Consider the following 21,159-nt stretch of genomic DNA (forward strand, 5'->3'; position numbering starts at 1 on the left):
TCCCATCAGCATGGGCAGTGCCCAGCCAGATCTCTTTTATCATCTTTTAAACTCCGTTTTCGAAAGCCAATCTTAAATGCCAGCAGCAGGGCATAGTTTTTTATATCAACAACACTTTGTAGATCCATAGCTCATAGATGGATGACTCTCAAATTCTAACTTCTACAGGGAGAACTTGGTTAAAATTCACATTCCTGAGCCCCCTGTAAATGCTGATTTGGGAGGTCCAGGGTAAGACCCAGGACCACAGGTTGTAAGAAGCCCTCCTGGCGAATCTGATGGATGAGATTCACAGACTAGTGGAGAGAAACACTAGTCACATTCAATGAAAACAACTAAGTTATAGCTAATTAAAATATATTTTTAAAACTTTTCTTAATTTTTTTTTTCAGCTTCACTGTGTAGCATGTGGGATCTTAGTTCGCTGACTAGCAATTGAATCCATGTCCCCTGCATTGGGAGTGTAGTCTAAACCATTGCATCACCAGGGAAGTTCCACAGGATACATTTTTAAATAAAAAATTAAATAAAAGACCTTATATGCCTCGGACCCTATAAAAAGTTCTGCATGCTCTCAGAGTTCTGAATGCAGTAGGGAGACTTTGCTGATCAAGTTAATTTCAATGCTTGATAATTTGTATTAACTGATAAAAAAGAAAAAAAACCACAGGTCAAGTTCCCCTTTTGCATCAGCTGACCTTAGGTTCAGGGATAAATGTTGTGTTGATTATTAGTCACTGACCTTAGCCATGGTTTTAAGATAGAGGTACCAGCCCAGGTTGGATGCATGAGACAAGTGCTCAGGCCTGGTGCACTGGGAAGACCCAGAGGGATGGGGTGGAGAGGGAGGTGGGAGGGGGGATCGGGATGGGGAATACATGTAAATCCATGGCTAATTCATTTCAATGTATGACAAAAACCACTGCAATGCTGTAAAGTAATTAGCCTCCAACTAATAAAAATAAATGGAAAAGGAAAAAAAAAAGATAGAGGTGCCTCTTTATTAGTTTTTCACCTTTGCTTTGAGTTTTGCAGTTTTTTATGCTTGTGTCTTTAACTGATATCATATCACCTTCTTTATGAAAATAGAAGGGTCCTCACAATAAGTATTGTAGAGGGCAGGGATGAATGAAAGCAGCTTACCCATTGGAAATGGACTTGTCAGACATAGACACTTTGTTTCTAATAGAAATCCCCGTCACCTTTTGGAATGGTAGGCGAGTGTAAAAATTCTTCACTCTGTCTTGCAGCACAACTACACAGAGGAAGAAAGACATCATATTATTTAAGGGGAGATGCACTGTAACCAGAAAAATACTTCTGTAGGGGACAAAGTATACAAACCCCTACTGAGAACTTCTGATTAAGGATAGCACATTAAACCCACAGACTTACTCTCTGTTCTCTCCCCAAATCTCACTAAAGTCACAGCAAAGGGATGTTTGTAAAGGCATACACCCACAAGGCAAAAGAGAATAGGAAAGAGGACAGAGTGACAAATTTTGGAAGCTAGAAAAAATAGGGAGGAGTAAAAATTGACCTCATAAACCTAAGAAGGCTGAATTCTTGACTTTTCTGTGGGAAGAAGCAACCCCATACACCTTCTGGGGGGGCTCCTCAGGTGGCTCAGTGGTAAAGAATCCGCCTGCCAATGTAGGAGATCCAGGTGACATGGGTTCAATCCCTGGGTCAGGAAGATCCTTGGAGCAGGAAATGGCAACACCCCAGTATATTGCCTGGAGAATCCCATGGACAGAGGAGCCTGGCAGGCTACAGTCCATGTGAGCTAAGTCACTTCAGTCGTGTACAACACTATATGACCCTGTGGACTGCCATCTGCCAGGCTCCTCTGTCTGTGGGATTCTCCAAGCAAAAATACTGGAGCGGGTTGCCATGTCCTCCTCCAGGGATCTTTCCGACCCAGGGATCGAGCCTCATCTCTCATGTCTCCTGCATTGACAGGTGGGTTCTTTACCAACAGTGCCACCTGGGAAGGCCCTGGGCTAGAGTCTATGGGGTCACAGAGAGTCAGACACGACTGGGCACACACATATACATCTTCTGGAGTCCTGAACGCTTTACGCATCCACAGTACTGGGATAAAAGTCAGCTGAGGCAGAATGGCATGGAAGTCTTTTACAGAAGCAGGTGTGTCTCCAGAGGTCTTCTCGTTTTCCAACAACTCCCCCTTCCCATTGTACAAAGGTGAGGTCTCTCACAGGCACCAGAGCGAGTTACAGTGCGAACAGGACCATGCTGAAGCCAGGGATTCTTTTTTTTCCAGCTTGTCTAAGTGGTGAATATTGAGACGCCTTCATTTTTCCAACCTTATTTGGCATCTAAACCACAAGCAGCCAGGCTCATGTCCCCAGGTCAGATATTATACAAAATTCACCTGGAGGAAGGGCCTAAACACGTAGATATAAAAGTGTTCATCGCTCAGTCATGTTCAACTCTTTGTGACCCCATGGACTGTAGCCTGCCATGCTCCTCTGTCCATGGGATTCTTCAGGCAGGAATACTGGAGTGGGTTGCCATTCACTTCTCCAGGGGATCTTCCCAACCCAGGGATCTAAGTCAGGTCTTCTGCATGGCTGGCAGATTCTTTACCATCTAAGCCACCAAGGAAGTCCACATAGATGTGAGGGAGTCCCCAAAGGGTGGCCCAACTAGGTCATCCTACAAAGAAACCCAAGGTCAACATGCTCCCACCACACACTTAGAGCTTCCCAATTAGCTTCTGGGCCCCTCTCTTACATTGAAGTGGAAAATCAAGGGTCACCAGATACCTAAGAAAGGCCTCCAACAAAGAAGACAGAACAGTAAGCGGAAGATCACAACATCACGGAAGAAGTGAAAACTGTGCAAGGTGAATCCCTCTCCCCAGAGTATCACTGATGTTCCCAAAGTGTAAAATCAACTTCTGTCTTATTGAAGCCACAGTTGTTGGGATTTTCTCTGATAAACATCCAATGGTAATTCCCACTGCTATACTCAATAAACATGATTTCTAAGAGCAGTGGAGTCCAGAACAAGCTTCTTCTCTCTGGTCAATCTGATACATTTCTAAATGCCTCTGCATCTCTACAAGAAGCCTGGGTAACTTCCCTTAGAAAAGAAGAAGAGCTGATCGGGGTATTTCTAAAACCACAGAGTCAGCAGCCCACTGAAAATGCAGTTTGGGATGATCCGACCAAGCGCTCACCTTTCTTCCTGTAGAGGGCATTTGGCCTTCGGGGCAGGATCAGCCTGCAGCCCTTGGGACTGGACTCCAGGATATCATCACACACCTGGGCCTCCGGGTAGAGGGTGCAGATGAAGTACAAGGGTTCACTGTCTATTACCTCTGCCAGCTGACAGAAAGAGGGCTCTCCAACACAGCCTACAGGCAAGACAGCAGCTGGGTGTTAGTCCCTGGGAGGCTGACAGGGGAAGGTTATCCCTGCAGGATCTTCTGGGACAGTAGAGGCTGCCCAGTCTGGGAGGCTCAAGAAAAATACCAGGGTTTTGCCAGCTGGAAAACAGTGAGTCCAGGGGGCTCTGAACAAAGGCAGAGCCAGGAGGGTGAGGGGTCAGCTGTAAACTCAGCAATATGGGAGGAGAGAGGGTGAAATTCCATTGAGTCTTCCCCGGGAGCATCTCAGAGGCAGTGAGGGTCTCAGACTACAGATCATAGGATGTAAAACTTGGTGACGCTGTGAACAGTCTCCCCTGCTCCCACTCTCGTGTCCAACTTTGCTCTGGTACATGTGAGCTCGTTGAGAGAGGGCTATGACTGATTCACTTTTTATTTTCTCATCCCCAAGGTCAAACACAGAGCCTAGAACATAGCACATGCTCAACACAGGACACACCTATCGGGTAGAGAATAGCTGGATGAATGGATGGATGGATTGTTGGATAGATGATAGATGGATGGATGGATGGATTGTTGGATAGATGGATAAATGAATGGATGGATAGGTGGATGGATGGATGGATGGATGGATAGGTGGATGGATGGATGGACTGTTGGATAGATGGATGGATGGATTAATAGATGGATGAATAGATAAATTGATAGATGGATGGATGGATTGTTGGATAAATAGATGCATGGACTGTTGGATAGATGGATGGATGGATGGATGGATGGATGGATAGATGGATAGGTGGATGGATGGATGGATGGATTAATAGATGGATGAATAGATAAATTGATAGATTGATGGATGGATTGTTGGATAAATAGATGCATGGACTGTTGGATAGATGGATGGATGGATGGATGGATGGATGGATGGATGGATGGATAGGAGGATGGATGGATGGGTGGATGGGTGGATAGGAGGATGGATGGATGGATGGATGGATGGATGGATGGATGGATGGGTGGGTGGGTAGATAGGAGGATGGGTGGGTGGATGGATGGATGGATGGATAGGAGGATGGATGGATGGATGGATGGATGGATGGATGGATAGGAGGATGGATGGACGGATGCATGGATTATTGGATGATTGGATGATAAATTCTGGGAGCAGAGTAGATACTGACTACACAATCAGCTTCTGAAGATGTGGTTATGTCCTGTCTTCTATATCACTCATGACACTAATACTGAAGTGCTCTCTGAGTTATGCTATTGAATTTGATCTTGTGTATGTCTCAAGAGTTGTTAACCTAGGCCTGTGTTGCCTGACCACAGGGTGGAGAAGAAGGCGGATGAGGGCTAAGATACTCACGAGAAAGGCACCACAGGTTTGCCTGCTGAAGCGAAAATAAGTGTTTGAAAAGCCAGTGTTGCTGGCTGGGCAGGGATAGGTTTCGATCAACAATGACCTGGTTAAGGTCCACAGAGGAGAAAAGGCCTGTTGTCAAATCTGAAAAAGAAAGGGCGAGTCAACTTCCTCTGGCTTTATCTCATGGCAAATCTCTCTGTCTGTCTGTCTGTCTCTCTCTCTCTCTCTTTCTGATTCTCTCTCTCTCACATATGCACGCATACACACACACACACACACACACACACACACACACACTTGCAGGCTCAATGACCCCAGAGCCAGTTTGGAATCAATATGGCTGGGAGTCTGGTAAAGCAAGAAAAGTTCAGAAGGTCCCAGAAAGTCCTAAAAATTATGGAGTTGCAAATCTTAGAATCTTTGTTGGGGAGTAAACCTGAGAGCTCTCTGGCTCAACTTTTCACTAAGGCAGGACTCTTGCTCATGACATTTCTGTCCAATCTCCCTGAAGACCCATGTGACTTGTCTGTCCTGACCGCAGCAGCCCACCCCACAGTTAGGAAGTCGAGGAGTCAAATCTGCCTCTTTGTAAATGTGAACCACTGACATGCCCTCTGTCTTCCGAAGCCACGTGGAATATCTATCTCCCTCCCAAATGGCACCCTTCATCTGTGAAGACAGCTCTCAGCTCTGCTCAGCCCCAGACTTGAAAGTTCCAGCTTACCCATCATGGGTCCATTCATAGATCAGACCTTCGGCATCACCATCTTGTCTCCACAGCCAGACCCCCAAGTATATCAAGAAGTTTGGGGTGGGTACCTGTTTCTGTTGGAGATGCTGGCCTTGGTTCCACGTCTCTTCTGCATCCCATAGACTCAGACCGAGACCCCATGTCAGAATCTAGGAGAGAAAAAGGGATTATTGTTCTAATACTCGGGAGGAAAGGGGAGGTATTCTTCTGGTCAACAAAATGATAATGACAATGTGAGAAATCCTCAGGGTCCACAGCCAGGGACCCCAATAAGATCTGAACAAATCCAGTAGCATAGTTCTGCATTCTTTGGCTTTTTATGGAACATCAACCAACTTCTCCATAAGAGAACTATTATTGTCCTTGATGCTGAAATTATCAACATTTGCAAAATCCTCCAGAGTTAACAGAGTATACTCATAAATATTGGTCTTCACAAGACTCCATGAAGGTAAGGAGTAAGATTTCCATTTTACTCTTGAAAAAACTGAGACTCAGAGACTTGAAATAACTTATTCTAGAACAGGCAGGTGGAGAGTAGATGAAATGGAATTCAAAAGAGTTAAATAAAACTCCCAAGTCAGTAACAGGTCTTCCATGATGAGGGAACTAGGTTTTAGGTGGATCTTGGGATGCTTCTGCTTAGTGGGGCAAATGTCCTGGGGAGAAGCAAGTCCTTAATTTTCCACCAGCTAGAAAGTTATTTACCAGAGTTTTATTTTTTTATTTTTTTTAATTGAAGTATAGTTACATACACTATTATAAAAGTTGTTCATGCTTAATTGCTCAGTCATGTCCAACTCTATGCGATCCCATGAACTGTAGCCCACCAGGCTCCTCTATCCATTGAATTCTCCAGGCAAAAATACTGAAGTGGCCTGCCATTTCCTCTTCCAGGGGATCTTCCCAACCCAGGGATCAAATCGATGTCTCCTGCATTGGCAGGTGGATTCTTTACTGCTTTGTTTGTCCTCCTTTGAGTTTATGAACATTGGCCAAGTGCCTACTCAGAGCCAGGGACTGTGAAAGGCATGTGGGATGAGTCTAACATGATGAGAAAGATGACCGAGCCCCCGGGAGGGAGGCACCTGGGTCTGAGTACCCCAGGAGAAAGGCCTCCAGTGTGTGGTGTCCTCAGAGCTCCCATCCTACTGACAAAGACACCTTGTGGTCAATGAACTTGATCTCACAGGACCCAGTGCTTACTTCATCCCTCCTTGGGTTTCCACACTTTTCATTTTTGTTTTACACTTTAGTATCTGATGAGAACTGAGGCCCTTCTCTTCACACAGGGCACCCACTTGGACAGTAAATCTCTACAATTTCTTTCTGGAGAGCAGAGCACACCATGAATGAGAAGTAGGACCACATGGTCTCCTGTGATGAATGTCCTGCCCACCACGGTTCCCACCACAGAGCTCACCTTTCCAGAGATAAACCTGCTGGAAGCTGGTAAAGGTGTCCTTAGTTCCTTCCAGCGGGGTCAGACCTGCAAAGAAATGTTTATTTGTATGAGCTCGAGTGTGCTTGCTCCTACTAGGGACTCACCATGACCACAACTGCCTCACCACCCCGACACTGGCCCCTCCTGAGCCTGACACTCTGTTTCCCATACAAGGTGCATCCCAAAGTCTATCTTGGAGCTCTCTTCCAGTGGCTAGTACGAAACTAGAGTTGGCCAGAGTATAGCTGTTAGCATAACTGACGCCATCTTGGGCCCATGCAGTTCCTCCTATTCTTCCATTGAAGCCTAGGACTGTCCAGGTTGGTAAATCACTTCTCTGTCATCAAGGGTTTTGTAGTTAATATGTATTGTTAAACAATTGTTGGGCTTCCCAGGTGGTTCTGGTGGTAAAGAATCTGCCTGCCAGTGTAGGAGACGCAGGTTTGATTCCTAGGTTGGAAAGATTCCCTAGAGGAGGAAAACGGCAATCCACTCTAGTATTCTTGCCTGAAAAATTCTGTGGACAAGAGGAGCCTGGAGGACTACAGTTCATGGGTTTGCAAACAGTCGGATGTGACCAAGCAGATGAACCTACACACAACAATTGTTAAGTCCAGGTGGTTTCTGTGCTCTGGTAGCCTCCAAAAAATGATGAAGACCTTGGCTGATATATTCCCAGCACCCATGAGTCTAGCTACCCATTCATAAATCTTGACTTAGGAATGCATGCCTTGTTCCCAAGCACATACCTCTATTTGCTTTTGTTGTTCAGCCAGTCTCTCAGTTGTGTCTAACTCTTTGTGACCCTATGGACTGTAGCCCACCACTGTCCATGGGGTTCCCTCGGACAAGAATATTGGAGCGGGTTGCCAATTCCTTGTCCAGGGGATCTTCCTGGACCAGGGATTGAAACTGAGTCTCCTGTATAGGCATGCAGATCCTTTACCACTGAGCCACTAAGGACATACTCCTATGTGTGTATATGTGCTCAGTCATGTCCAACTCTTCGGGACCCTAGATTAATTATAAATCATCCCAGGGGCTCCTCAACAGTGCAGAGTATAGCTACTATGGTTCTAGATCACTGATGTTGGATCCCCATCCAACCCTCTGAGTAAGTTACCCTGTAATAAATTGACCCACTGATTATTTGGAGCTGCCTGCCTCATTTCCCAGTGTCAAGATACCTTCTCAGTTCAGTGGGCCCTTTTCCTTCCCTCTGTCCTCACCAGACTCCACATATCTTTCTTAGGGCACCAAAGGGACGACAGGGGGAAGGATCATGGTGCTGTGACACTTAGCATCACTTAAGGAACGGAGGATTGGTTTAAAGAGATCAGAACTTAAAGAAGAGTCAACAGTTGTAGTAATTTTCCATTTCACTTAAGTCCTCTGAGTCCCCACTGGCAAATGGGGATGGTATTTGTGAGACCAGGAATTTCTATCTTCCAATCCATGCTTCAACATAATTTTCCAGCTCCTCAAATACACTTCCAGAGGCTGAGAATTGAGCCTTATTCCTCTTTTTCTCACCCAAACCTAGCATAACCCTTGGTACAGAACCAGTGTTCAGCACACTCATGAATGCAAAGAGGTATGTGTAAGGAAAACAAAGCAGCCAATGGCTTTCGGAGTCCACCAAGTAAACCCAGAGGTCACTGCACAAGCACAAGAAGGCTGACCGTGAAACTAGTTTTCTTCCTGCAAACTTCTGACCCTGCACTCCATTCCTCAAAGCCTCTCCAGTTCTGTGTTTTTGATGGTAAGAAGGTACAGAAAACAGAAGCAAACACGATTCCTCCTTTTCCTGGCTAATGGTTTAGATTGTTGAGACATTGTTCCATGCCTTCCACAAGAACTGAGTTAAAACTTTCCCATTACATAAACAGGCCTGCAGACTCTGACGCATGTAATCTGCTCTCTCTGTAATCAAGGCTACAGGAACACATACACATTTAGCATGGTGGGAGTTTGGCATGGAGCCTGATTCTTGACAGTTGATGGGTGTTATGTGATCTTAATTGACTTCAAGACAATTCTGCAGAGAGCCTGTGCTGCATCTGGGGTGTAAAAGCTTGACTCTAAAAACCTGGAAGTGGTGTTGTTCTGTTGCTAAGTCAAGTACCACTCTTTGTGACCCCATGGACTGCAGCATGCCAGGCTTCCCTGTTTTTCACTATCTCCTGGAGTTTGCTCAGATCTGTGTCCATTGAGTCAGTGATGCCATCCAACCATCTCATCCTCTGTCACCTCCTTCCCCTCCTGCCGTCAATCTTCCCCAGCATCAAGGCCTTTTCCAATGAGTGAGCTCTTCACATCAGGTGGCCAAAGTATTGGAGCTTCAGCTTTAGTCCTTCCAGTGAGTATTCAGGGTTGATTTCCTTTGGGATTGACAGAACTGGGGGTGGGCAGTTTCCTAAACTGGAAAGCCCAGGTTTCAGAATCTATCCTTTACTGGCCATTTTCTCTTCTCTGTATTATTCTCCCCCGTGTCTCTACTTCTAGTCCTTGTCCTTCCTACATAAACTACACTCCTGAACCCTAGTCTCAGGCTCTGCTTGGCACTAGTGATGGCTACTGTAAAGAACCGACAGGGCCATCCGTGTGTAGGTATCCACCGTACATCCACTCCAGAGTCATCCAGTGACAACAAGCATCATAGGGGCATGTGAGTTCCTCCCTCTCAGCCCCCAGCACTCCAAGAAAATGACAATCATTGATACAAAACAGACTCCCAAGAAGAGAATGCCAGCCAGCAAGCTGAGCCTCACCATGAACCAACAACACATGAAGCTCTAGGATTTAGAACAAACCCAGGAGCACTTCTGCCAAGGCCTATTTTTCCCATCAAATTTTAAATCCCTATGGACATTAGGAGATGTTTAATCTGCCTATTTTTTATTCATTTATACTACAAGTCACTGTCAGAAATGAGACAGAGCTTAGAGATTGCTGCTGCTGCTGCTGCTGCTAAGTCGCTTCAGTCGTGTCCAACTCTGTGCGACCCCATAGACGGAAGCCCACCAGGCTCCCCCGTCCCTGGGATTCTCCAGGCAAGAACACTGGAGTGGGTTGCCATTTCCTTCTCCAATGCATGAAAGTGAAAAATGAAAGTGAAGTTGCTCGGTTGTGTCTGACTCCTAGAGACCCCATGGGCTGCAGCCTACCAGGTTCCTCCGTCCATGGGATTTTCCAGGCAAGAGGACTGGAGTGGGGTGCCATGTCCTTCTCCAGAGCTTAAAGATTACTAAGCCTTTTTTCTTAGAAACAAGATCAATCTAGCCAACACCAAATAGTTGAAAACGTCCAGAGATGTCCATTGGGAATTTAGGAGAGGCAAAAACTCTGAGCGGATTCCTCGATTGAGACTCATGTCAACTCAGGCACAAAGGTTAACAAGAAAGCTGGTGACAGCAAAGAGAAACCTCACAGCAAGTGAAAAGTGCCAATAAGATGGTTTCCAGGTGATTCATGGGGTTGTTTGTTTGGAGATGTATTTGTTTGTTCTGGGTAATATCAGAAGTCTACCCTAAACTCCTCTGGAGTGAGAAAGGGTTGGTTGGCTTAACAGAAGAGGAGACATGTTCCTCAGCTCTCTCCCAAATAAGCCTACTTACAAAATTCTCCTCTGTTTTGCTACCTTTTACATCATCCAAGTAGGTATTTTGGGCTCTGGGAAATGGTTCTTGAGAATTTACATTGAATGTCTACAGTGATTCCTCACTTGGAAATGTCATACCTATTGTGTATTGATGTCTCGATGAAAATTCAATTTTAATACCCTGTTTCATACACACATAAAATTTTGCTATGGTGGTGGTTTAGTTGCTAAGTTGTGTCCTACTCTTCAAACCCCGTGGACTGTAGCCCACCAGGCTCCTCTGTCCATGGGATTTCCCAGGCAAGAATATTGAGTGGGTTGCCATTTCTTTCTCCAAGGGGTCTTCCCAACCCATGGATCAAACCTGGGTCTCCTGCATTGGCAGTCAGTCTCCTGCATTGCAGAAAGATTCTTTACTGACTGAGGTACCAGGGAAGCCCAAAATTGTGCTACAGAAAAAAAAAATTTTTTTTTAAGACAGAGTAAAGACATGCTCAGGGGGATTCTGTGTCCAATGATCTGTCATCAGTCCATAAGATGGGCAAATAGGAAGCCCACCACACTTTAATAATGTCCCTATAGGTCACTCCAACTAGCCTGTGAGCCCCTTGAGAGCAGAAACCGCTCCACCCATCTCAGTGATCCAATTGCCTGGCTGGGCACCTCACAGCCAGCTGCTTCTCAGGACGAGAGGTGGACGGGTGAGCTCAGCAACTCCCCTCCCCACAGCTGTCCTGCACCCCCCACTCAGCACTGCAGCACACACTCGACCCTCCGCCTCTCCTGCATCTTTTGTTCCCTTCCTCCCACAGTTCAAACTCTTGGAGTAGGGCAGGCTGGTAGCTGACATTCATCACCCAATGACTGCAGTTCAGCAGCCCCAGAGAGATGGCCAGGCAGCACACTTTTCAATTACCAGACTCCTTAGTTTGCTGCTTTGATGGAAGGATCCCTCTGAAGCACTTTCTGCTTCCAGCCAGCAGGTGCAGGACCATCTCAGCAGACAGTGAGCACTATCCCTGACAACTCCAATCCCCGAAGCTGCAATTGAAGCCCTAGCCACGGCAATTAATGCAAAGATAGCTTCTTGAAATGTGACACGTCACAGCTTTGAACCTCACTCCCATGAACAAAAGTGTGATACAATCTCACATTTCTGCCTCAGATGGCCTCGGTCTCACCAGACTGTCAAACACGGATCAACTGAGCTGATGGAAAAATGCATTGTAAAATGCAACACGGATACTGACATGCTTACTATTTGAATTTAGGGTGTTCCATTCACTAACACTTTCTAAGTAAATGCTCATTCTCCACGAACCAGGCCACCTGCCAAAGCAGGTCCTGAGCGTCCCTGTGAGCTGACCGACAAGAGTCGACATCCAAACCAGACGTCCTGCAGAGCGCTTCTGCTGGATGTGCAGGCAGGGGACCAGGGACTTGGGGTTCAGAAAACCACACCTTAAACTTCAGCCTGTAGTGCATGTTAGCAATCCTCTGTCGATGGGGTTTTCCCAACAAGAATACTGGAATGGGTAGCCATTTCTTCCTCCAGGGGATATTCCCGACCCAGAGATCAAACCCCATGGTCCTGTATCTGCTGCATTGGCAGGAGGATTCTTTACCACTGAGCCACCTGGGAAGCCCTGCTTCACTGTGTAAGATATTAAAAAGTACACCCCCATTTTGCAGATGAAAACCCTGAGGTTCGGGGCGGGGGGGTTAGGTGATTTGAACAAGGTTATGGAACTGGTGGGGGAGGAGGAAGCAGGATTCAACTGCAATGTTTTCAGTGCAAACCACTGCTCTAGCATCTCCAATATCTACCCAGTGCCCATCTGGGCAGTACTCCAAGGGCTTCACGTGCATTCTTCCCAGGACCCTCCCCACCTCCCCAAGCATCAGAAATCACCATAAAACTCATCTTATAATTAGAAAAGCCGAGACACAGAGAGATCGTACAATGAGTAAGCATTCACATTGGGATTTGCCTCCTGAGGTCTGATTCCAGAGTCTGTATTTTAATGAGCATCTAGCCATTTGCTAAATGGAAGGAAGAGAAGTTGACCCTCAACCACTGTGGGATGGATGGAGTTCCTCTTTATTGCCCCTACCCCCTCTCACATTCTCCCAATCCAGTCTACACTGGCTCCATCAGCTGTTCAGATACCTGGAATTCTCACTCCTCTTTCCTTTCATCAATATCTGCCATTAGGAAAGGATTTTTTTCAGCTATTCGCACTTTAATAAGAATTTTAATCCCTATGTTTACTTTCTCAGGGGTTAATTGAACTTGAGGCTGACTTCCTATTGTGGAAAGGAAGGATCCCTTCCTTTCCCTACAGTTCCCAACTGGAGGTGACCTCCAAGTCATTCTGTGCACAAAGCAACCTTCAATCTGGAACATCACGAATATGACTGAGGCTGCCTGAAATTCCCAGCAAAGTGTTCCCTTCATAAAGCTCCACCTGGACCCCAAGATACATATATACACCCAGGGCCCTGGGAAAAAACCTTCAAAAGTAAGCACTCCGTCTCACGGAGGCCAGACGAGGGCACAGTCTTGGGCATGGACCAAGCACACGCTCTGTGTTAAGTGATTCACTCTGCATTTACTGCCCACGAATGGATCATGTGTCTTTCTTCAAATGCTCGTTTTCACCCTGGGCTACCTCTCAGAATAATGGATCCCATATGTTTACTTTCCATTATAGAAATAAACTATTTGATTTTATTTACCACAAAAGAAACGAATCTTCATGGAATTCCACCAAATTCTGTAGTATTTTTTTCCAGGCTTTGGTAAATAGGCATTCCACAGGTACTATGTACAGTCTCTATTCCAGGTCTTATGTTCCATAGTGTGAATCCAGAAGTTAATAAGACACAGATCTTACTATATACTATATAATAAGTCTAGTTCTTAAAATATAATCTAAAAAGGACAGATTTTTTTTTAATGATATCATGTAATATTAATACTGTGTGTCAAATATTCTACTAAGTTCTACACGGGGATCATCTGAAAGTACCGATATAAGGAAGCAGTTAAGAAAGTCACTTTGGAGGCCTTTGGAGGCAGAATGCCTGGACTGAGGTCCCAACCCTTCTACTTACAGCTCTGAGACCTTAGGAAACCTCACTTGTTTGCCTCAGTGTCTACAGCTGTAAAATGGGAACAATGGGAACATTAGTGCCTCCCCCAAAGCACCATGCTGAGGATCCGTGAGTTAGAACAGCTCAAGACCTTGGAGCAGGGCCTGGCTCTTAGTAAGTGTGATGGAAGACGTTTCTAAGACTACTGTTATTGTCTATCCTCTCCTTCCATCTTCACAGCAACCCAGTGACCGGGGAGCTGTCATTAACCCATTAGCAATCAGGCCTGCAGACATTTACTGGCTTGCTCAAGGCCACACAGCTGGTGTCCAAAACTGTAATTCAGCACTACGGGGCAAACTCTCAGCTGGGCCAGGGAGGGAAGCAGCCAGACAAAGGCTCAGCTTCAGCGCACTGCCCACTGCCCTGCGCTTCCTAAAAGACCAACGCATGAAGCACGCTCAAAGGTCCACAGAGGAGGAAGGAATAAGCTCTGTGGGTAGTCAGGGAGGGCTCTTGGAGGAGGTGACCTTGAGCTCACTGCCATTAGAACCCCAAGAGCTGCAGCACATTGAGAAGCAGAGCGTGGAAACTTCTCCGGGAGGCAGGACCCAGTCTCTGCCAGCCCATAGAGGACCACGTTCCAGGGGGTCTCACGGCTCTTTTGACAGGTCAGCCCCCTCCCTCCTCTTTCTGGCTGACACCAGCATGGGCTTTCGCCCCTCTCCACTCAGAGGGTGGACTGGAACCACAGGGTCCAGCTCTGACGTTCAAGGGCTGGCAGATAAATAGAGCAGAGAGTAGATAAGATGGAGCCAGGCTGCCCCCGACCTCAAACTGGATCTGAAGAAGTAAGTGAGCAACTGGGCCCTGTAAACTCAGACTCTTGAGGTCAGAAGAGAACTTCCAGGTCACCTACTTACTCAGAGCTTCTCAGACTTAGCAGACATGGCATCATCAGACAGGCTGTTAGAGTGGATCCCTGGGGGTTCGGGGAGAGGCCTGAGAACGCGTATCTCTCCTGATCCCCTGGTGATGCTCAGCCTGCCTGCTGGTCCTGACCACACTGAGGTGCACTGGTGTGGTCCGTCCTGGCTCAGGACAGAGCAGTCTCAGGCCCCCCCAGGTAGAGATCTGCAGGTGGAGGCCACCCAGGGCCAGGGGAGGCAGAGAGAGCTGACTGCCCACTGTGGCCGCAGTTGCTAACGCTCCTCCCTGTAAAATGAGGGGTGGGGTGCATGATCTCAGGGTGACCTTTAGATCCAACACTTACATGCTTGAGGAAAAGGTTGGAAGAGCTTCTCAAAGACAAAAGACCAAGGAGCCAGCTCAAGGGTCATTTCCATCAGTTGAGCCCATGTCGGGGGCCCCACGGTTCCTCGTGCCCCTCTAAGTAGGACGGGCGGTGCAGTGGTTACCGCCTGGAATTCCTTAACTGTTAGAAGGGGAACTCTGCCCAGGGGGGCACTCACTTGGGAGACAGATTGCATTTTGGCCTCCAGTTCTTCACCCCTCCTTGGAACCACACATTTTACACAGGACTCTGCAGTCGCTCCCGCTAAAGAATGGAGTATGTTTCCCCAGCCCTGACTTCAGGTGAGGCCAGCACAGTGAGGTCTTGGTGACAGTGTCGGACCCAAGTCTCAACCTTCAGTGGCCCGGCTTGCTTTCCCTGTTCTCTCCCTCTCCTGGGACTTCCCAGGTGGCACCAGCGGTAACGAACCCACCTGCCAGTGCAGGAGACACAGGAGATGTGTGTTGGATCCCAGGGTTGGGAAGATCCCCTGGAGGAGAGCATGGCAACCCACTCCAGGATTCTTGCCTGGAGCATCCATGGACAGAGGAGCCTGGTGGGCTACCGTCCATTCACAAGAGTCGGACGCGACTGAAGCCACCTGGCATGCACACACGCTCCCACTTCCACCCGCAGGAGAATACGCTCATCTAGAAGGCGAGGCACTGAAGCAGGGCCAGGCCACCGCGGTCAAGTCCAAGCAACATCATCCAATTGCCAAGCGACCCCAGGACGTGAGCAGACCTGGCCGAGGTCAGCACGCCATCCCGCTGAGCCTGCCTATCCTGAGCCAACCTGAGGCCCCAGAGCTTCACCACGCTTCTCATGGAGCATTGCTGAGATGCTCTGGTTGTTTTTAATGCAGCATTTTGGTACAAATTCTTTTCGGAAGGATGAATTCCTCAGGATACAGAGAGGGAACCCAGCAGAGGAGCAGACCTTGCTGGTGAGCCCAGGTCTCGGTGGAGGAACGCACCCGGGACGAAGGCAGACACTCACCCCCGATCTCCTGGCCTCCCAGGCGCAGCGTCGCCTGGCGGCTGTCCTGGTCGTAGGTCACCCCGGGACAGGAAGCATTAGCCTGGGCTTCCGCAGGGTCCCTCCAGTCTCTGACGTGACACAGCAGGACATCGGGGGAACTCAGCAACCCACAGAGGAGAGGACCTGCAGAGTCACGAGGCGGAGGAGAGGCGGGTGTTATGGGGGCCAAGCAGGGGCCCCTTGGAGACACACGACTGCGCCCTGAGAGGCTCGCAGGATGCAGGCAGGGAACCAGTCCTCGGGAACGGGCACAGGAATTCAGGAGCCTGCTTTGGATTTGGCCCATCCTTCCCCAATCGTCCTGCAGTTGTCTTAGCAGCCAAGTCCAGAGAGGAGGGCCACCACTTCCCCCTCCACGAGAGCCCTTCCTCACGGGATCAGCAGCAGTTACACTTCTGATACCACCAGGGGTCCTACTGCCAGCGTCCTCTGTCTCCACTGTCCACATTTTTGAGGCTTGCAGGAAATAAACAGTGCCCACCCCACCCCACCCCACCCCTGTCTCCAATTCTCTCTGTGTCTGTCTCACACACACACACACAATCAATCTTGAAGAGCTCAGGATTATTTTTTTAATTTATTTATGGTTATTATTTTGGCCGCACTATGCGGTGTGTGGGGTCTCAGTTCCCTGACCAGGCATTGACTCCACACAGCCAGCACTGGAAAGCACAGAGTCTTAACCACTGGACCGGCAAGGAAGTCCAAGGAAGGAGTATTCAGAGTCAAAGTACAGAACTATTAAAATCCAGGAGCTGTACACTCATGGCACAAGCCTTGCTGGTAGGAAATGAGCTCCTTGTCTCTGGGTGGATGCAAGTCAAGGCTGACCACCCATGTCCCTGGGATGCATACAGAGGATCCATTGCTAGATTTGGCAGTTGGAAAGCATTGGACCACTTTGTCTTGAATATATCTTCTAACTCTGAATCTTAAAAAAGCTGCCCCAATGTTATGACTTTATTTAGTAGCAGAAAGACCTACCTGCCCCCTAACTGAATTTGATAGTGATTTTAGTTAGATCAATAAAGGTAACTCAAATGTTGGGATGCCTGTGACATGTCAGCCACTATGGTCTGTGTTTTAAGAATGTTAATTCTCTTAATTCTTATTATTTTTTATCTCCTTCTCCAGATGAGGAAATTAAGCCTCATATAAGTACATTGCTTAAGTTAATTGAGATTTAGAAATTAAGTAATTTATATACCAAATGAATTTATATACTATATACCAATTTATATAATGTATATACCATATATAGCATTATATGGTATATAATTTATACCATTATACCATTACATGGTATATTATTTATACCATATACTGTTACTTGGTATACAATTTATACCATACATACCATTATATGGTATATAATTTACATACCATATACCAATTTGGATACATAATCCTGTTAGGTAGTACAGTTGTTCAGATTCTCCTGGGGGGAAAAAAATGGAAATACACACTTCACATCTCCCATCCCCTCTGTTATCCTAATTTATGTCCAAATGCAGATATACTTCAAACCTCTTTCACCAAAATGTCCCCAAAATAGATGACTCACCAATGCCCAGCTTATAAATTTGACGTTTTGTTCTCTCCTATCCCACTTTTAACTGAGTAGCTAAAAATCACCGTCACCATTACTATCAGCAGCATCTCAGTGGTGAACGTTTATCTCAGAGACCCACTAACTAACTCGGTGGCTCTCAAACCGCCTGGACCGTCATATCAAAGTCGCAGAAAGGGCTTTGAAAACGCTTGCTCCTCAGCACCAACCACAGAGGTGCTCACCTGACCGTGCAGGCCGGTGGAGGCGGGTGCACTTGGGAACAAGCCCGTGTGAACCGCACCACAGGTGATGTGAGCTAACACTGCTGAATCCCAGAATCCCCGGGCTGGTGAGGCCGCATCATCTCACGGATGGGGCAACAGAGGCTGGAACGGGAGGCTGGTCTGCCCCAGCTGGAGCACAGGGCAGCAGGGATGCGTAAGAGCCCGCAGAGAGCCCAGAGGAGCCTGAACTCTGGCTGCCCGGCTCATAAACCAAGAATGAGGATCATGGACTTAAACAAGAGGCAGGTCGTGTTTTCCCTCCGCCTCTCAGAGCTGGGAAGAGAAACGCAGGCTGCTCTTTTCTTTAACTAGCATCCAGTGAGCACTGCGGGTGTCTGAGAGGTGGGTGCTGGCTGGAGATTTTTTTTTTTTTTTTGGTGTTAATTAGAGCATTTTATTAGTTAGAATGGTTTTTAAAGACTTGCAAGCTTTTTGTTTATTTTTTTTTTTAGTTTTTTTCTTTTTTTTTCATTTATTTTTATTAGTTGGAGGCTAATTACTTTACATTATTGCAGTGACTTTTGCCATACACCAACATGAATCAGCCATGGATCCACACGTGCTCCCCATCCCGAACCCCCTCTCACCTCCTCCCCCCATCCCGTCCCTCTGGGTCATCCCAGTGCACCAGGCCCGAGCACTTGTCTCATGCATCCAGCCTGGGCTGGTGATCTGTTTCACCCTAGATAATATACATGTTTCGATGCTGTTCTCTTGAAACATCCCACCCTCGCCTTCTCCCACAGAGTCCAAAATTCTGTTCTGTACATCTGTGTCTCTTTTTCTGTTTTGCATATAGGGCTTTCGTTACCATCTTTCTAAATTCCATATATATGTGTTAGTATACTGTATTGGTGTTTATCTTTCTGGCTTACTTCACTCTCTATGATGGGCTCCAGTTTCACCCATCTCATTAGAACTGATTCAAATGAATTCTTTTTAATGGCTGAGTAATATTCCATTATATTCCAATACATTCCATATGTATATGTACCATAGCTTCCTTATCCATTCGTCTGCTAATGGGCATCTAGGTTGCTTCCATGTCGTGGCTATTATAAATAGTGCTGTGATGAGCATTGGGGTGCACGTGTCTCTTTCAAATCTGGTTTCCTCGGTGTGTATGCCCAGGAGTGGGATTGCTGGGTCATATGGAAGTTCTATTTCCAGTTTTTTAAGGAATCTCCACACTGTTTTCCATAGTGGCTGTACTAGTTTGCATTCCCACCAACCGTGTAAGAGGGTTCACTTTTCTCCACACCCTCTCCAGCATTTATTGCTTGTAGACTTTTGGATAGCAGCCATCCTGACTGGCGTGTAATGGTACCTCATTGTGGTTTTGATTTGCATTTCTCTGATAATGAGTGATGTTGAGCATCTTTTCATGTGTTTGTTACAGCTGGGGATTTGAAATCACTTTGCTGAACCCGCAGGCCGGCTTCAGTTACAATGCCAGGAGCCTCAGGCCATGCAAGGGTCACTGAACCCCACTTCCCAGTGGCTTCAGCTACTTATTGGGGTACAAGTAGGCTCATGAATGTGGTCTGGAAATCTCATGAGTTTTCACTAATAATTATCAGCGGAAAAAAAGCCATTTTAGGGTGGGAGTTTGGAGGGGGTGGGAATCTTGCTGGGGAGGAGGGGACAAGGGAGCAGGGAGACTCTTCCAGAAATTAAGTGCCTTCCCAGACAGCAGGAAGAGGATTCTTCTCCTGGTCACGAGCAGATCCAGCCAAAGCTCACAAGTTAAAATTCCAGGTCTGCCCACCAGACAAGACTGGGAAACATATCTGCCTGCTGGTTGATGTGTGTCTTAAAGAAAAGCTTAACTTGCAGCATTTCGAGGTCACTGTTCAAACCCACATAATTCACAGATCAGGGTTACACTGAAGGGGAAAGGCTGGCAAGCTGCTAGCCAGAAATGTCATGGAAAATAAAGGATCATGTGGGCTTATGGCTCCATGGAACAAAATAATTATTCTGTATATGATCCTACGGAAAATGAAATCAACATTTCCAACTTGAAAAACCCTATGGTCTGGTGAGTAATTGGACATCTGGGGAAATTGTGGTGTCCTCAGAAAAAACATTTAGTTTAAAGAGGCAGAAGTCATCCTGGATTTGAATTGCAGGGTTTCTAAATATAGGCTGACATAGAGACATATACAGACACACCTCAGAGCTATTGCAGGTCTGACTCCAGACCACCACAATAAAGCGAATATTGCAATAAAGTGAGTCACATGAATTTTTGGTTTCCCAGTGCATATAAAAGTTATATTCACATTGTTCTGTAGTTTACTAAGTGTGCAATAGCATTACGTCTAAAAAAACAATGTGCGTACCTTACCTTAAAAGTGCTTTAATATGCTAACCATCATCTGAGTCTTCAGTGAGCTGTAATCTTTTTACAACAGTAACATCAAAGATCACTGATCACAGATCACCATAACAAATGTAATAATAATGAAAGAACCTGACATATTTCAAGAATTACCAAAATGTGACATAAAGACCCAAAGTGAGCAAAAGCTGCTGGAAAAGTGGCACCAATAGATTTGCTTAATGCAAGGTTGCCACAAACCTTCCATTTGTAAAAAAAAAAAACACAGCATCTGCAAAAACACAACTAAGTGAAGTACAGTAAAACGAGGTGTGCCTGTGCATGCGTGTCTCTAAACACGGCATGCGTGCATGTGCACTCAGTTGCTAAGTCGTGTCCAACTCTTTTGTGACCTCACGGACTGTAGCCCACGAGGCTCCTCTGTCCATGGGATTCTCCAGGCAAGAATACTGGAGTGGGTTGCCATTTCCTCCTCCAGGGGATCTTCCCGACCCAGGGATCGAACTCACGTCTCTTGGGTCTCCCGCACTGGCAGGCAGACTCTTTACCTGCTGAGCCACCTGGGAAGCCCTCTAAACACTACTCAGCCCGCAAAGCCTGGACTAAGTCTCTCCTCTTCTAGACAGCCCTCCCTGGCCGTCAAGTCCCCTTGGCCTCTTTCTCCTTTGCACTCACGTCTCCCAAGGCCTCAGACACTCATGCCATCTTGTGTATCAAGCCTGGGCACAGCAGAACTCCACACACGTTTGGATGTGTCATAAGCTGGGTGACCAGGAGCCGCTGGTCTGAATTCTCTGAGCCTCGGTTTCTCCGTCTGTAAAAATGGAGCTTGAAATACTTCCCCTGAAGACAACAGCAGGGAGAAACGTGGTGCTGCCATGTGAAGTGGCCGGCACAGTATGTGACCTGTTGGGAGGGTCACAGTCATCCCTCATTTTGTAAATATCACCTTCCAAATGACGGTGGTCCCCTCATGCCTGCTGCTTCCCACAGCATTCCCCGTGCTGTGCCTACTAGCTTCAGCAACCCTC

At 46.9% G+C, this 21,159-nt stretch overlaps 1 protein-coding gene across 1 annotated transcript in view; it reads right to left on the reverse strand.

Moving 5' to 3' along the window:
• TG (thyroglobulin) overlaps window positions 1-21,159 on the reverse strand; it is a 238,090-nt gene that overhangs the window by 155,746 nt on the left and 61,185 nt on the right. Inside the window, exons 27-32 of the mRNA XM_070476976.1 lie at window positions 15,907-16,071; window positions 6,896-6,961; window positions 5,541-5,621; window positions 4,725-4,862; window positions 3,206-3,382; window positions 1,144-1,255 (exon numbers count right to left, since the gene is read on the reverse strand). Coding sequence (XP_070333077.1) covers window positions 1,144-1,255; window positions 3,206-3,382; window positions 4,725-4,862; window positions 5,541-5,621; window positions 6,896-6,961; window positions 15,907-16,071 — 739 coding nt within the window. The remainder of the gene's footprint in view (window positions 1-1,143; window positions 1,256-3,205; window positions 3,383-4,724; window positions 4,863-5,540; window positions 5,622-6,895; window positions 6,962-15,906; window positions 16,072-21,159) is intronic.

The sequence above is a fragment of the Odocoileus virginianus genome, chromosome 15, assembly GCF_023699985.2.
Source record: "Odocoileus virginianus isolate 20LAN1187 ecotype Illinois chromosome 15, Ovbor_1.2, whole genome shotgun sequence".
Classification (NCBI taxonomy): domain Eukaryota; kingdom Metazoa; phylum Chordata; class Mammalia; order Artiodactyla; family Cervidae; genus Odocoileus; species Odocoileus virginianus.